Source organism: Archocentrus centrarchus, chromosome 22, assembly GCF_007364275.1.
Source record: "Archocentrus centrarchus isolate MPI-CPG fArcCen1 chromosome 22, fArcCen1, whole genome shotgun sequence".
NCBI lineage: Eukaryota > Metazoa > Chordata > Actinopteri > Cichliformes > Cichlidae > Archocentrus > Archocentrus centrarchus.
Genome location: NC_044367.1, coordinates 3,731,021 through 3,748,580, shown reverse-complemented (window position 1 = coordinate 3,748,580; position 17,560 = coordinate 3,731,021). Strand labels below are relative to the sequence as shown.

Here is a 17,560-nt window from a genome sequence, read left to right as displayed (position 1 = left end):
CAAGCAGCCCGCAACCTTGTGATTAACCTTTTTAGTCCTTGTGCGTTTCTGGCTACTTTATCAGTCAGATAATAACAATCAGGAATAATAATCAACGCATCAGTATAAGGATTCACAAATGTCAGCAAATTCCTGGAGGGAGACTGCTGAAACTATCGGAATGGATGTGAGGGAATGAAGAAAGTGAGAAAACAGGAACAAATATGTTTGCAGCCAAAAAACTGAGCACAAAGAGCGAGGACCAAAAAACCCCCTGCACACAACCACAAGGTAATTAACACACATAATCCAGCTACACATGCATAAATGCGGACATGAGGCCAGCCACTTCCGTAGGCTACAGAGGCTGCAAAGACCCTGCAAGTCTAATCAGCGAGCATCTAACCAAGCTAGCTCCAAAACAGAAGCAGCTTCAGGTGGTGGAGAACATCAGGATGCAGCTGGATTTGCGCTTTGACTCCTTCAGAGAGTTTGTTTTTGTCAAACACCACATGTAGGTGTTGTTAATCTACTGCACTGATGCTGAAGTTTATTGGGAGTTTATTGTAGAATTTATTGAGTTTTGAAGTTCATATTTTTCTTTGTTTCTCCCTGTTGATGTGCATGTGTGTCCTTATTATTACACACATTTAGCACATAGTGCTGCTGTGTTGTGAACAGTTGGTTGTTGAATATATTTCTTTAAAGGGTATCTTTAAAGGGTACCTGATTAAGTGTGAAAATACTAAAACTAATACTGAAACTAACTAAAACTAAGCATAAAACCAAAAATAAAAACAAGCAAAACCACTCTGAAAACTAATTAAAACTATCTGAATTAGAGAAAAAAAAAGTTAAAATTAAAACTAAACTATAATGTAAAATACAAAATTATTATAACCCTGCTTAGCACATAATGCTGCTATCTTCAGGGTTCGTACAGGTGCTGAAAATCCTTGGAAATGCTTGGATTTTAATATTGCCCTTTCAAGGTTTGAAAAGTGCTTGAATTTTGGATATAGTGCTTGAAACTGCTTGAAATTGTAACCACTTTTTAAAAAATAAAATAAAAAAACTGATTGACTAGTCAGCTTATGAAATGGGGGAAGAAAATGTATGGAAGCTTGTTTCTGCCACTAAAAAAAAAAAAATCGCCATCCGTAACTTGAAATTTCAAGTTAAATAATAATTTAAATGACAAGTTTTCAAGTTAAATAATAATTTAAATGACAAGTTTTTGTGTTAATAACTCAAAATTTCAGCTTAGCGCTGCCAATCAGGTAGCTCTGAGAACGAGGTTATTTTCTTGTTACTCAGAAGCGGATACCATCAGTGCATGCACACTCAAAATGGGGTAGTGACAGTATCAGTGAGCTAGCAGTTTCTAGCAAACTTGAACAAACTGTTGGCATCTTTTTGACCATCAACAGTCAAAATGTCTTCTAGGAAAAACAGCTTCATACTGTAAAAGGTAAGGAATCGATATTTTTATGTTGATCTGTTGAACAACTGATACCTTCAGCTTCCTGCTTTCTGGTTAACAAGGAAATGATGTAGCGATCACGGAGCTTCCTGATTGGCAGTGCTAAGTCAAAAATATTACTCAATTTATATTGTAAATTTGTTCATATTGTACTGTAATTTTGTGAAATAAAGAATTTTTTTTTAAAAAAGTGCTAAGTCAAAATTTGGAGTTATTAACATTTTGACTTATTAACTTGAAATTTTGGGTTCTTTTTTTAAAATTTTGAGAACACTACTTGAAATTTCAAGTTACTAAGTTTAAATTTCTGTGAAGAAACTGACTTTTGACCATTTGGGCAGAGTCTATGGAGTCTAATGTCTAAGAGCTGTTTTTAACTGGATTTGCTCAGAATCTGTAGAATAAAGTTTCCCGCATTAACTATCAGTATTTATTGTTTTCTGTCAAGTGACTTATGGCATAATATCATTTTAATGTGATTAAAAAATATGAAATATTTTTAGAGATGGATCTATTTGTATAAAAATGTATCACAGTGTTAATGTGGTGGAAAATCTTGAAAATGAGCCTTAAAGTGTTTAAAAAGTGCTTGAATTTGATCCTGGAAAAGGTGTATGAACCCTGTATCTTGAATACAATTTTTTTTATGGTGCACCTGACAAATGAAGTATGAAAAACTAACAAAAACCACTAATTAAAACTAACTTAATTAGAGTAACAAAAGTTAAAATGAAATAAAACTAAACTATAATGTAAAATCCAAAACTATTATAACCCAGCTAATTGCTGCTAAAAAGTTGTAGCAATTAGCTTTAATAATATGTTCTTATCAGTCTTTTTTTTTTTTTTTTTTTTATTTATTTATTTATTTCATCCCAGAGAGCAAGCCAAACACTGTTTCAAAGAAGAACCATCTCTACTAGTGAGAAATGACTGATTTCCAAATCAGTACGATTTGGAAATCAGTCATTTCTCTTATCAATAGATGGTTTGTTCTCTGTAACAGTGAATGTGGGGCGACAGTGGCAAGAAAAAAAACTCCCTCTTGGAGGAAGAAATCTTGGGAGGAACCAGGCTCTCTGGGGGAATACCCATCCTCCTAAGGGTAGGGGCTAGCAGTAGTTGTTCCAGGGGGTCAATAACGATGGTTTCGGATCTTCGTTCTTCCCCAACCTGTAGCCTGATACTCTGCATTTTGGCACTCTAAACCTGAGAATGAAGACAAAATACATGTGTTTAACAAGGTGTCAACATATTTTAAAATTCTCTCAGTTCAGGATGTGATTGTCACTGCTTCCTTACAATTCTCTTGTAAAACAGGATGTAGGCCAAACGCTGCTGTTGCTCGCAGACGTCGAATCCAGTTGTTTCAGAGACTTGTGCATCATTAAAAGTGAGCCACCAGTCTCTTGTACTTTCTGGCCTTTCTTCGGGATGGACTGAATTGCAGGTGTAGTGTCCTAAAAGGATAATTAAAAACAGTCAAAATCAGAAACTTAAAATTACAATTACAACAATTATGGGTATAATTATAATAATACTTGTTTGTATGTAACAAGTCAGATTTTTCTTACCCATTTCTGTGCTTCCATAATGGTTTATGATGCTAACCAGACTAAAGCACGCACCATCCTGAGAAGGAACAAAGCAAAAGAGTTAGTGTCACACAGTCTTAAATCATTTTGGTGTTTAATCTGGTTATCTGAGATGTTTTGCATTCTGCTTTTACCTCTTTGGATGAAACTATCAAGTCCCTCTGCAGCCAGATGGGGTTATGCAGCTTCTCCAGATTGTAAGATGGAGTAATGCAAAACCTCTTGAGATGCAAGATTAAAACTCTGGAAGACAAAAAGATACAACAGAAGAAGATTGAGTGTCAAAGAAGATGGAAGAAAATGATTTCTGAATTATTTTGTTCACAACCCCAGAGGATCAGTGGACCACAGTTGAGAAACTGCTCAGGTCAGTTGATTAGCTCTGATGTGACATCACTCACCTTGGCAGGCTATCAAAGGATGACTCCAGTCCCGATATCATCCCTCCGCATTCACACCTAAACTCTAACTCTTTTTCCTGAAGAACAGCACAGAGACAACAGGCTGTATGTTAGAAACAGTCACAACATATGCTCATACACTATAAACACTAACAAAACAGGTGTGTTTAGATAAGGGAAAATACAACTGTGTGGGAACTGGTGATCTTACCTTCAGGTATGCCTCTAACATGCCCATGATGGAGCCTTCTGGAACGAGGTCTAACGATAAACTTGTGAAGCCCTCCTTGTGTGATGACTGGACTCCACAACTACACATTAAAGAAAGGATGAAAATGCAGGTCAGACCACAATATTCAGTCTCATGGCATAATATGAAATAGTCAAGACAAGTCAATATATTTATTTGTGTACATGGACACCAATAGTCCAAAAATGGGTGGGTGTTATATTTGAACCCAGTCTATGATCTTTTCCTGACCTTATGAAGTACTTTTATTACCCAAACCTAGCAGAGTAGTTTCTAAGGATAGTTAATGATTAATTAATTGAACTGCAAAAATCTGTCCCTATGAGAATCTCAAAAGGAGGTGTAAACAGCAATGCCTGCCCATCCAAATGTGGACATATGGAAAACATTAATTTTGTGTTAATGGACATGAATCAGAGACCAGCCTGATGATGATAAAAGTCCAGTAAACAAAGACTTAAAAATTCATGTCCGGAAACACTGATTAGATTAAAAGTCATGACTATTTCATAAACTACTGGTCAAGCACTGGCACCACAGACTTACTGGGCCCAAAGTTGTAACCAGTGAGAAACTAACTACAATGAGTGCTGGTTGTTGGGCACTACCAAAAATAAACTCGAAAAGAAATGTATGAGAACCAGCCCTGCGTTTTAGACAGAGCGCAGCTGTCCACTGCGTTCACTTACCTCTTGCATGTCCTCGTGTTTTCCATTTGGAAAAAGAAGTTGCCTTCCACTGGGCAGGTGTAACTTTGGCCCAAGACAGCTGCATGCTGCTGCAGGTGAGGGGACATCATTTGGATTTGATTCACCAGCAACATTAAGAACTCATGAGCATCCTGCGAACAGAGAAACACAAAGGAGTTTTCAAACAGAACATAACCAATCAGAAAGGTGAGCAAAAAACTAAACATCCAACTAGCTGACTCACTTTCTGTAGACTGTCTCCGTAGTCTAAAGCATAGGTTGCGAATGCACACTTAAAGGACCAGAGGCGGCTGTTTTTAACGCTGTAATCTGTCGATTTACGGCAGTCCCTGATGTCAATGAGTCGCCTGTAGAAAGAAAAGGAAAACAGACATTTCTGCTGTTAGATCTGTTGTTTCACTTTGTTCTTTAGATTTGTGAGGAAACTTTAAGGGTGATGTAGCATACCTTAAGAGCTGAGCTTCAGGAACTGAACTCCACAAATCCTCCTGGCAGCTGATATCGCCAATGAAATCCTGTATGCTGAGGAGGCTCTGCAGGCAGGAGTTCATGTAGCAGCTGTTTCCGATATTTGGAAACCTGACACACAAACACAAAGGTGATAATATCAGTGTTAATTCGTTAATTTACTTCAGTTTGATTTCTGAATGTGAGCCTTGGTTCTTGTGCCTGTGTACTCACCCAAAAGGGTCGTTAGAGTTGACCTTGATGAATATCCTTTTTCCACCTTCCAAAAAAGAGGATGTAAACGCGGGGGGTGTTGCAGGGTGTTGGTCCTGCAGTGTAGGCAGTGTTTCTGCTTTGGTAGGTGCACCATCTTCATTGGAGGACTCGGACTCGGACTCGGACTCCTCGGACTCGGACTCAGAATCGGACTCCTCGGACTCGGACTCGGACACAGACGTGGACTCAGACTTGGACTCCTCGGACTCAGACTCGGAGTCCTCGGACTCGGACTCAGACGTGGACTCAGACTTGGACTCGGACTCAGACTCGGACTCCTCAGACTCCTCGGACTTGGACTCAGACTTGGACTCATGCTGGCACTCGGACTCAGGCTCAGACTTGGACTCGGACTCAAATGCTGGACTGACCCGATTGTTTTTCTGCAGAAAGAAACAAATTGTTCAATTACGCAAAGACAGGGCAACAAATTGTGCTAAGATGTTGTCATTTAGTCCTGATCTTAAATGTCTGATGACAGGGACCTTTTCTATAAAACTTACCTTCCAGAATTTAAAATGCCAGTTGGACCGTTTCTTTGACTGCGGTGCAGTGGTCTCACTAATGATAGAGAGAAACAAGTTTAGTTTGACTGCTCTGATTCTTCACTGAGGTTAAATCATACAAACATGCGTGCAAGTGAAAATTTTCAGAAAACATGTTAAAAAAAATATTTTAAAATGTAAAAAGAATTAATAAAGTAACTAGTTTCTTACCTGGCCTCTGCAACAGAATCACAGTCCTTCTGTAGAGAAAGAAGAAACAAAATGTTATTTAAAAAAGAGAAAAAAAGTTGCTTAAAAGTAAAACGTAAATGTGGAGTCAATGTAAAACTTTTATGCTTTCTGTCAAACCATACCTGAAAGAGACCCCAGAGGCAATTTATCCATGTCTTCTTTGTTTTTTTAGTTTTTTCAGCCTTTGGTGGTGAGGCTGAAGATGTTGCAGCAACAGCATCCGGGACACTGCTGAGGAAGAAAGGATGAATATTAGTTTCAACACTGGAATTGTTTTAACAAAGAGTACATCCTGGAAATAACAATAATTGTCATATAATCTCAAAATTTTCACCACAAAAATCATACATTTTATACATTTCTAACACTCATCTCTAAATCTGTGTAAACAATGGACAGCAATATTTATGGTCAACAAGACTAAAAGTGGTGGAAAAAGCTGTAATATTACAATATTATACACAGACAAAGTGAAATCACTATACACAAACTAAACAAAGTAGTTCAGACTAAACCACTGCTATTAACAAGCATGAAGCTTTAAATGAAAAAATTGCCCATTTCTTTACCTCTGCTGAGACGGGTCATGTTTTCCCATGTTTGCCGCCATGTAGTTCTGCTTTGATTTCTGTTCAGGAAAAAAGAAAGAAAGAAGAAAACATCAGTAACGGCATAAAACAAACATAACAAGTCTTTCCATTAAAAGTTTCCAGTTTGGGTCCCAGAGGAAAAATGAAATATTATTCTTTGCAGTATAATTTTGCTCTGAGTATTTCTCACATCATGTTTGAGATAATGCTCAATAACAGTTGAATAAAATCTGTCCCTCTTTATGGGAAATGTAGTTATTGTTTTCCTTTTAAATAAATGTTCTTGGTTAAAGTAGTAGGATTTATGTCCATAATTTTCAGTTCCACCTCACAATTTTAAACCTTTTTAGACAATTTCTTTTGAATTTCTTAACTCCATCACAGGCTTTAGTTTTATGTATTGGCCCATGAAGGGGCCATACACAAATGTATTAAAACAAAAAAAAGATTATGCTGATCTTGGTTAATTGGAGGCCTAAAACAGTCACTGTTTTAGGCCTCCAATTAACCAAGTTCAGACAGAAATCAGAAAATTTCACAGGACTCATCCGTGAAGCACTTAGCTCAATGTAAAATTTCCAAAATACCAACTTTCTGGACCCAAACCCACATTTGCTATTAAAAATTTTACAAAAAGATGTGTTTTAGGTCTGTTAAAACTTGCCTTTCGTAGAAAAAGTAAAATAAATATGCTTGAATGTGATTTGACCTCTTTGGAGCGTTTCTCTTCCAAAGTTCAGTTGAAAGTGATCTGCCAGGGATCTCTTGTCTTTAATGTCAGTGTGTGACATCATAATGAAAATTCCTTTGAAGTTGGAATATTCTGAAGTGACATAACCATCAAACTGTACGGAACTCATCTCCTAGCAACTCCTAAACAATACACCACAGCTTGTTGTGTGTTTTAATGGCACACTAGAACATTTCTTTAGATGTTTTGACTGCACCTGCTGCTGTTTGAGTTATCGTCAGTCAAAAAGAACCAACATGTCAGGAAATTAAATAACTTTCTGTACTGGAAACAAAATGTAAGTAGCTTGAAAAAGCTAATTAACAAGACCCCCCCCCCCCCCCCCCCCCCCAAAAAAAACAAAAAAAAAAAAAAAAAAACGTGTTGACTAGTCATTTTAATATAACGAGAATTTAATTTTGAAAATCCAGAACATTTACAGGCATCCTGTTTCAGTAATGGTCATGAGTCGAGCTACAGGGAACACTTTTCTAAGGCCCTTCTGACAGTCCCGCTGCCTAAATGTTGGTTAGTCTTCCTTTAATGTCAAAATAACATGTCTGAGTGTTTTAAAATAAGGTTTTATTATTAAGTGGGTTTTATTTTGAAAGGACAACACACACTACCACATCCTGTTTACACTAAAGTAATCATAACCACTAAGCAGCCACACAAGAGTTCATTATATGCAGAAAAGCCAGCATCTTTTATAAGCCTCAGTACAGCTGCAGTCAGAGTGTGCAGGTTATGTCTGATACTGGGAGAATCATTCACAGTACTGTTGTTGTATTCTTTATACTATATTATTATTATTCTTCCGTACGTTTTTCGGTCGCTAAAACTCAAAAACCGTTTAAGCTACTGAAACCGTTCTGGTATCAAAATGCTCAGCTTCTTCTAGAGAATACTACTTACTTAATAATAACTTCAGCATACCATCAGCTAGAGACACTATAAAAACTTTAAAATGAAGCCAAGACATTGAACCTTAAAATTTCTATTAATATTTTCTTTGATGGTTTGTCTTCAGTTCCAGTTTAAGTTTTAGGCTGTTTTTCTCCCTTTTCAGAGAAATCAAGTTCAATTTAGCTCCGTTATTGACATTTCAGCTGTTTTGCATTTCAAATAATTTTTTTTTTTTTGTCTTCTTCAGCTGTTAAAGCTCATTCAGCAAATAATGTTTCAGCTGTTTGAAGCATTTCTTGGCATTTCAGCTGCAGCCTTTCAGCTTTCAGCATTTACAGTGCATTTTCTTCAGGAAAATGCACTGTAAATGCTAGTTAAAAATAGTATAAATAGTATAGTATAAAATAGTATAAATTTGAAAGGAAAATCGATATATCAAAAGGTAATATATTACTTAGGATATAATATTAATTCTATTTTACTTTACAAGAGCATCTGGTCCTCACACCGAGACAGCCAAGAAAAATTCCGGCCCTCGGACAAATGTAGTTGGTGACCCCTGGTCTAAAGCAGCTGGGAACTTAAGAATACATAAGGGAAACACAAGAAACAATATAACAAAATGAAACAGTGATCACAAGGGCAAATAAACTCACTGCAAAAAATGTCCATTAAACTGAGAAACAAAGGGTTGCAGACCCGAGACCATGACAACAAATTTATATTATAATCCACACAAATTAAATGTGACCAAAAATAAATACATGCCAATGTAAATAAGGTTACAATATCATATATTTTAGCTCTATAAAAATGAATCAGTTTTCTTCTTGTTCTCAGCTGCGAGGAATCTTAATAACCTCTCTCTCCTTGAGCTGGCAGTAGATGAGGCAGAGCTTTAGCTGTCGTCTCTGCCCTCTAGTGGACTTTGTCTGAATGACATTAGTCGAGGAGAAATCTGAATAAAAAGCCCATCAGGGCGGCTCATTTTTGGATAATAGTGGTGATGCGGTGGGAGATGAGGATTATTTTGACTTGCTGCAAGTTATATTTGACTTCACAAAATCAGGCGTCACTGCAGCAGCAGCAGGCTTACTGTGAAACTCCTCCAAAGCACATTAAGGGGTGTTGTGCCAAAAAGTGATCTTCTGCCAATTAATGATTTCTAGTATTTTCCCCAAAACGGACTGCCCGTATTTAAACTGCTGTAAATGACTTTTTGACCTATAATCTGTCAAGCATGCCTCTTGCATCAGTGCTGCTGTACCTTTCTTTATTTGTTGGTGCTGACCTGTGTGTCTGAGATGACTACAAGGAAAAGATTCATTTATTTTATATGCATGAACTGAAACCCCATAAAAACAATTCCAAGTGTGGCTCATCCTCTTCTGCACTTCAGACATCAACAAGAATGTGAATCCCTTTTGTCTCCTGTTCTCTGGCAACTTGTCTTTTGAAAGAGAGCGACAGTCGCCTCACAGCAAGACACCCCTGGGTTTGAACCCACCCACCTGGCTGAGGCCTTTCTGTGTGGAGTTTGCACGTTCTCTCCAGGTACTCTGGCTTCATCGCGCAGTCCAAAAAAATGCATGTTAGATTAATTAATGGCTCCAAATTGACCATAGATGTGATTAAGAACATGAATGATTGTCTGGTTCTCTGTGTTAGCCCTGCAATAGACGGCCAGCCTGTCCAGTAGCACCCCACCTCTCACCCATGACAAGCTGGGACAGGCAGGATGGATGGAAGATCCAGAGGAAACATCCAAAAGCACCGAGAACCCTCTCACTAAGAAAATAAGAATAAATATAATTTATTTCATGAGCTGTTGTTTTTGCATCATTTTTGATAATATTATTAAATGTTTTTCTGCCATTTGGTTTGAAGAAGAATGAAGAAACATCCTGAAAGTTCCTCCTCCTGTTTGAATCACTGTTGAGCTTTTGTGCGTCCTCATCGGCTGTTTGCCTTTAACAGAGCAGAGAACAAGAAAAGAGCAGAGGAGACAAACTGCATTCACATGCTCCAATTTTAAAAGTAAACACAGACTTAATCTACGACTCTGTTAGAGCTCTGATTGTAATTATTTTTATTCTGTCAGTTTTTAATGAAGTTATTAACCGTTGTCTGTTATGCATTTGAGAGTATATATCTTAACACTGTGGTTTGTACAATTTTCAATTCAATATTGTACACACAAGTTGCACAACGAATTTTAAAATGCATTCCTTTCTAGGTGCCTCAGACAAATAATAAAATAATAAAAATATGAGTGATAAAAATGATTAATAAAATACAATACAAAATAGTAAATTAACAGAAGAATCTAGCCCCGATACACACACCAACGCACGCACACAGTCAGCACTACCACCCCACATCACTGTCCATTTAACCACACAGAGTTCAGTTCAATGATAGCCGTGGCATAAAAGCTGTTCCTGTTCTGGCCTTCATTGTCCTGAAACGTCTGCCTGATGGCAGCAGCTGAAACAAGGAGTGTCCAGGGTGTGAGGGGTCCTGGACGATGTTCTGTGCCCTCCTCTGGCAGCGGCCATTGAACAGTTCCTGGAGGGAGGGCAGGGGACAGCCTATGATCTTTTGAGCAGTGTTGATGATTCGCCGGAGTGTTTTCCTGTCTGCTGCTGTGCAGCTGTTGAACCACACGCACAGACAGTAGGTCAGGATAGAAGGACACCAGCAGACACCAGCAGATTCTGGGTCAGATGGTTGCTCCTAAGAACCCTCAGGAAATGCAGTCTCTGTTGGGCCTTTCTGACAATGCTGGTCGTATTGATACTCCAGGTCAAATCATCCTGCAGATGCACTCCCAGGAACCTAAAATCTGAAACCAGCTCCACTTCACCCCCCTCGATGAACAGAGGTTGAATGACATGTGTTGTCCTCCTAAAGTCTACTACCATCTCCTTTGTCTTAGTGGTGTTCAGGATCAAGTTATTCTCACTGCACCACCTTGGCAGCCGCTACAAATCAGTGCATTGCTTTTCTTCACAGAAAGACATTTCCATGAAAACAAAGCCACAGCACAGCTTTAACAATTTACTTCCATTAAAATTAATCAGGTACCTGCTTGTGCTGAGCTGTAAGAAGCACAGTGAACCCACCTGCCCATTAGCTGTTCATTTATCCTCTCTGCCCTGCAGCAGACTTCCTCAGCAGCTTATGAACAACACATTACAGGTGTCATTATTTAACAAAAACTAAGCCAAAATGCAGAAGCAGTGTGAAATACTGAGTACACTCCATGATTCAGTAGCTAACTGCTTCTGCATTTTAGCTTCAGTTTTGGTAAATAATGACGTGCTGTAATATGGCATGTTCTCTTGTTCATCTGAGGTTTTCCTCTTTTTTTTTTGTTGCCATTATCACCTTCAGATTTTTCTACCAGCTCAGTATTTTCTTCCTGACTGCGAGTTTGCGTCCATGCAGAAATACATTTTCCAAATAAACACACAGCAAATGTAAAAACGTGATTTTATTAACAGAAAAATCCAATTTAGCATTTTGAGCAAAATAAAAGATTTAATGGGGAAAAATGACTGCAAAGTGGCCATAAAGTGCAGATACAAACACTGAGCAATGACTTGGTGACTTCACATGTAGTGCAAACTTAAAATAAAAACTTATGATTACATTTTAAAGGAAGGAGCCGGCCGCACTGTGAGCCAACTATGCAAAACTCAACAGTTTGTTTCTTTTTGTGCTCATGCCCATGTGTGTTTAAGTGATTCAATCTAATAATTCAATAATGAATTTCAGCAGTGTGTGTATCATTTAGATGCATCCTATTACTGCTCAACATGCAGTGCTGGGGGGGGGGATTAAAAATATAAATATTGGGCAAAATACTAAAGACTATGATTTTTGTTGGCAACTGTGCAGTTTGTGACATCTGCCCCCCCTCCACCAGCTGCTGAATGGGAAAATGTTACACCCCGTGACTGCACAGCAATACCTCAAACTGGAACAAACAAATGTCTTTTACACAAACACTTTACCATCATCTTCTCTCTTCGAGAAACATGAGATAACTAGGACTTACAGTCTAAGGGGAGTATAAAAATAAACTTTGTCACTAAGTGTTGGTGGGGTGGAGAACACGGTTTGAACCGTGTCACTAAAGGCTGCCCTATTCTGAGCTCTTTCCTCAAGCTTGGGACAAAGGAAGACATGCAGACGTCTGCAAAACTGCAAAAACACCAAACTCTGCTAAAAGTAGCCAAAACATCAACAACTGAGGAGCTACTGTGCCTTTAACGGACGCATTAACTCAGGTTAACGGACGCATTAACTCAGGTTTAGAGTCAAGCACACTGTATGAATAATAAGAACTTTAAAAAAAACCTTAAGTTCAGTTTACTCTAATTTTCACAGCTTTCCCTGCAGCTGCATTTTATTTATTTGCCATCTGGTATATTCACCCCCTACAGTATGACAACCTGCTATTATATGAATGACTGTATCATCTCAGGATCATCCCATTCAGACTTAGATCTCTGCTCAATTTGTAGTTTCAAATACATTCAATTGCTAATGCTACGTACTTATTTAGTTAGAAATCCTTTTTTTTTTTTTTTTTTTTTTTAGAAATTACAGATGTCACCGTACAATACCCCAGAGGCACAAACTGATGCCACCTTTCAGAAACCTTATTTTTAAAATGCAGTGTGTGAGTGGATACATTTGGCTGCAAAACAAGTGGAGATTACAGTTTTTGTGTGCTCAACACTTGATTGGAATATACAGCTAAAACCTGCCAAACTAATAAACCCATCACCTCATCATGGCTGATGGAAGGCTGTGATTTCACATCCTGTTTGTGGATCTGCACAATAATGACAAAAAAATAAAGATAAAAAAAAACAAAAAAACAGGCTGTTTGGGTTTTAGAGTAATGACAAAAAGGAATATACAAGTATTACAAAAACTATAATCATACCTCAGCTTTAAAAATTGCGCAAATACGTATACAGCTCATGTTAAAGTAGGAATATTCAACAATATATTTTATACAAAACTTCAATACATGAAACTACATTTAAAGCATTTATTTATGTGTGTTTATACTTCACTAGAATCAGTGAAAAGTTGAAGTTTTCTTAGACACAAAGGCCTAAACACGTACGCCTGTATGAATATTTGTAGCAAAGATGCTAACAACTGAAAGAGAAAAGATTTCACCTCATTTTTCAATATTTAAACTTAACTGTCGTGACAGTTGGTGTGTTAAAGGAGAAATCCACCATGCAATCTGACTTTTATTTAGACTGGACACAAATCTGTCTCACAGCTTGCTCAAAACCCGCTCCGGCGCTGGATCCTGCAGAGTTCGTGCTCCCGCAGACTAAATAAGCTACTTTCTTGGCCTCTGCCCTGATGATTTTGCTCTTTCAGGACCTGCCGCTAAGGATTTAGCAGAGCCACGGTTCTTTATTTTAAGCAATTATTCTTAAAGCCTTTTTCATTTGTGTAGCATTTACATCCCATTTTCAAAGCAATATTATCATTTATGTGGAGTTATGCTGATGTTCACCTGATAGATCTAAATCAATTCACTTCTTTTAGCTCAGGTTTTGGTCTCCACCACTGCAGAGAGAAATCTCTGGCTTTTTAGTTGCTTATTGCTCCACTACGTCAACCAGCTGGTATTCAGCCAAAAAAAAAAAAACAGTGCTGAGAGTGAACCAGAGCAGTAACGTTGTAGCTGGACACCAAAATGACTAAAACTGAGAAGAGCTGCAGATTCGGCTGACATTTTTCTGCTGGTTCATCAATACGAGCAGCACTTCACACTGTCAATGAGAGCCAAATGCTCACACTGTGTTTACGTCACACTGCTGCACAGTTAGATCCAGTGCATGTCCTCTGTGCAGTTAAATCCTGAAGTGCCAGGGACATCAGACATAGTTGCTTTTCTATCTGCAATAAAGGGTTTCAGGGTGGATTTGTCCTTTAAACTACTTGTGATGATGCTCTATGTGGAAGATCCCGGTACTGCTGAGGGTTCTATACCCCAGGCCCTGCTTGGCTCTGTTAAAGTAACCTAAGCAAGTCCATAAAGAATCTAATCCCTCCTGTTATAGCATCATGTAAAGTTATTGTGTTGTCATGATTTAACCGTGGAAGATGGTTTCTAAAAAAAAAAAAAAAAAAAAGGTACAATGTCACATTTTGATGCAAGAAAAAAAAACAAAAAACATGAGAATCTAATCAATCCTGTAAAGAATTTTAAATTGATGACAAAAACACCTTTTTCCTGCTAATTCTTGTGTAGAAACATTAATGCTGCATGCCCTGATTTATGAATTAAATCAAAGCGGATTAAAAGAAGTCTCACAGGCATGTCAAATGATTTCTTTAAAAAAGAAAAGGTCCAAGCAGCATACTTGTGGTAAACATTATGTACAAAGTACTGGTTATAGAGGTAATAAAAGTCCTTTTTCATACAAACATTTCTTGCAAAAGTTACCATGAATAGAACTGGTATCAAGAACCAATGAGGAATCAGACAAGCAGAAAGAGAATTGGTGTTAATAAAATCCAAACGGTACCAAACCCGGCTGAGAGGGGTACAAAACACTTGGGTGTGCGCTGCCTGGAGCTTCAGTCCTGGCCCTCACTGGTCTCGGGCTTCATACAGCAGTTTGGCTGCCTGTGGACAGGAGCAGGGAGAGAGAATAAAAGAGTTTTTAATATGAAACTCAAAAAATGTTCCTGATTTCTTTTTCCCGTCTAAACTAAGACGAGCATCTGCAGACAGCACACAGCTACATACGGTTACACCTGGCTGATGGCTTCTTCTGCCAAAAAATAAAACATGAAATATAAAACCATCACACGTTGGCCTTCATGATAAAGAAGATTATAATACTAAGAATACTACTTACAGTAACAAAACTATAAGATGGAAGAACTTCAATCTTGGGTTTGTGGTTACTGGGGAGGAGAAAGTGTAAGCTCCAGTCTGATGGGGGAGCCACAGGACAGGTTATGATGCTACTGCTGTATTCCCAAACTTGGCTCCACAGCGCTTTAACTAGCCTGAGCGCTCCCTTTGGTCTGCGTTTTATTTATCATGCCAACGTGTCTGCATTAAATGTCTGTGATAACGCTGAGTGACTATATTAATGTACAGTGTTTTAATGACACCAAGAAACAGAGAAGGCAATATTAAGAAAATAGGACAACAAGGTGCTTGTTCAGAGCCATATTTGACTCAAACATTAGTGATTATATTCCCATAGTTGAAGATGACATGCTCAAAGTTCCCTTCATGTCTGATGACTCAAACATATTCAGTTTACAGTAATAAATAAAACCAAGCTGGAAAAGTTCACTTTTAAGAAGCTGATCTTTGGGGAGATCAGCTGTGGATCTGCTGCTCGATAAGTGAATCAAAACTGTTGCTGATTTACTCTTTTTTGATCATTCAATCTATGAACTCCTTAATTTTGTGCTAAACTCTCATGATGCACTTATTACACAAAGGCAAAGACACACATTGTCTAATTATAAGGTGCCAACTAATAAGAAAGCAACATTATTATTATTATTATTTATTATTTATTATTAAGGACCTCACAGCCAAACTAACACAAAGGGTACAAACAGCAAATCTGTTACTTTATGTTGTCAAAAGAGCTTATCGTGAAGTTCTCCTCCAACTTGATGCACACTGTCCCTGATGACCACCCAACTAAACCTAAATTAAAAGCATTCTTTTGACAGTTTGGCTAAAACTGTTGGGATATGGAAAACAAGCAAACAAACAAACAAAAAAAAAACAGGCTTGCTCGTCTCCCTGAGTAGAAACGTCTTGTTTGCTGGTTTATTTATTATATGGATGATTAAAGGTAATAAAATTATTTTCATGCCTCCCTACTGTAGCCATTTTAGGCACCTTGTAAGCAGGCTGAGCAGCTGTATAATAAAGCCACACTGACAGTCTGCGGTGTTGTGCTTATTTTACCTTGTGCATCGCAGCCAACCACAATGAGGCCACCTTCTTGTCGTCTGCCGCCTCCATGCGGAGCTGCTGGACATCCTCCGAGCCCATTGGCTTGTAATGGAGCAGCATTCCACTGGCTCTTGACCCTCCTACACACACACACACACACACACACACACACACACACACACACACACACACTTTTGTTTTTTAAATGGCTGAAAAGGATCATTTATTTGTCAAGAAAACATTCTTTAAGTCTCGTTTTAGAAAAAGGAATAAAGGTAAAGGTAATTGTATAGTTGTACACTGTAGGAAAGTAGTCTGACACAATATAAATATGAAAAAAAAAAAATACTGTAATGGGGGGGGGCTTCACTTCGGGGGGGGGGGGGGGGGGGGGGGGTTTCACTTCAGTGGGTGTTTCTGATTTGTTCAAAAACTAAACAGCTGCTGGTCACTTGAAATAACAAAAATGAGGTTAAATGATAAAACAAGAGGGGTGCAGCACCATTAACTGCCTATAAAACAGAACAACAACAAATTCAATATCCATTTACAAGTTTTCCCACATGAGAAAAAAAAAATCACATCACATAAATCAATAATATCATTTCAACATGTCAAAGAAATAAGAGTCAAGAACCAGAAGACTGGAAACACCAGCAGAATAGAATAGAACAGAAACACAGGGGACAATTTAAAAAAATAAAAAAACTAATGGAAATGCTAGAATGATGCACTGATGATGAAATGTTTTCCATTCAGGAAACATCCTCAGTAATCAGGAAACATCCAGGCCCTTTCATGTTTTAAAGCTCACCAGTGTGCTCTTTATTTATTTAAAATGAACAATACTGTTGATTTGGTCACTCTGATGGATTTATTTTGCAACCCACGGATGATGACCTGCTTTACTTAGAGAGCTCTTTTGACTGCATATTGTGCTTTCACAGCAAATGCTAATGCCACACTTCAAAATCAGCTCCAAAAGGTTTTACCTGCCTCATTTATGAAAAAATAATGACAAAAATAGTCCGCATGTATGTTTTCTGCTAAATTAATCAACTATTCACTTATTAACTTGAAATTTTGGGTTCTTTTTTTAAAATTTTGAGAACACTACTTGAAATTTCAAGTTACTAAGTTTAAATTTCTGTGAAGAAACTGACTTTTGACCATTTGGGCAGAGTCTATGGAGTCTAATGTCTAAGAGCTGTTTTTAACTGGATTTGCTCAGAATCTGTAGAATAAAGTTTCCCGCATTAACTATCAGTATTTATTGTTTTCTGTCAAGTGACTTATGGCATAATATCATTTTAATGTGATTAAAAAATATGAAATATTTTTAGAGATGGATCTATTTGTATAAAAATGTATCACAGTGTTAATGTGGTGGAAAATCTTGAAAATGAGCCTTAAAGTGTTTAAAAAGTGCTTGAATTTGATCCTGGAAAAGGTGTATGAACCCTGTATCTTGAATACAA

General features: G+C 37.8%; 1 protein-coding gene and 1 long non-coding RNA gene across 2 annotated transcripts; both read right to left on the bottom strand.

The window, feature by feature from the left end:
• Positions 1-2,432: 2,432 nt before the first annotated feature.
• Positions 2,433-7,197, bottom strand: LOC115772970 (ubiquitin carboxyl-terminal hydrolase 37-like). The gene is made up of 15 exons (XM_030719438.1): positions 7,178-7,197; positions 6,448-6,506; positions 6,001-6,109; positions 5,858-5,886; positions 5,645-5,702; positions 5,100-5,524; positions 4,866-4,997; positions 4,642-4,765; positions 4,398-4,549; positions 3,670-3,769; positions 3,459-3,535; positions 3,192-3,300; positions 3,037-3,094; positions 2,765-2,922; positions 2,433-2,671 (listed from the first exon to the last, which is right to left on the bottom strand). The coding sequence occupies exons 2-15, from the start codon at positions 6,486-6,488 to the stop codon at positions 2,666-2,668; spliced, it is 1,578 nt and encodes a 525-aa protein (XP_030575298.1). The 5' UTR covers positions 6,489-6,506; positions 7,178-7,197; the 3' UTR covers positions 2,433-2,665.
• Positions 7,198-11,585: 4,388 nt separating this feature from the next.
• Positions 11,586-16,227, bottom strand: LOC115773108 (uncharacterized). Its single transcript, XR_004019071.1, has 2 exons — positions 16,095-16,227; positions 11,586-14,777 (listed from the first exon to the last, which is right to left on the bottom strand). It is a non-coding gene; the product is annotated as an uncharacterized LOC115773108 (long non-coding RNA).
• Between the last annotated feature and the right edge of the window lie 1,333 nt (positions 16,228-17,560).

Excerpts from the sequence above, each read along its gene's own strand:
- LOC115772970 (XM_030719438.1), bottom strand. The coding sequence starts at position 6,488 with ATGGCGGCAAACATGGGAAAACATGACCCGTCTCAGCAGAG. Across the intron at positions 6,110-6,447 it reads CATGACCCGTCTCAGCAGAG|CAGTGTCCCGGATGCTGTTG; the intron begins GTAAAGAAATGG and ends TTTCTTCCTCAG. Across the intron at positions 3,301-3,458 it reads TCCTTTGATAGCCTGCCAAG|AGTTTTAATCTTGCATCTCA; the intron begins GTGAGTGATGTC and ends TTTGTCTTCCAG.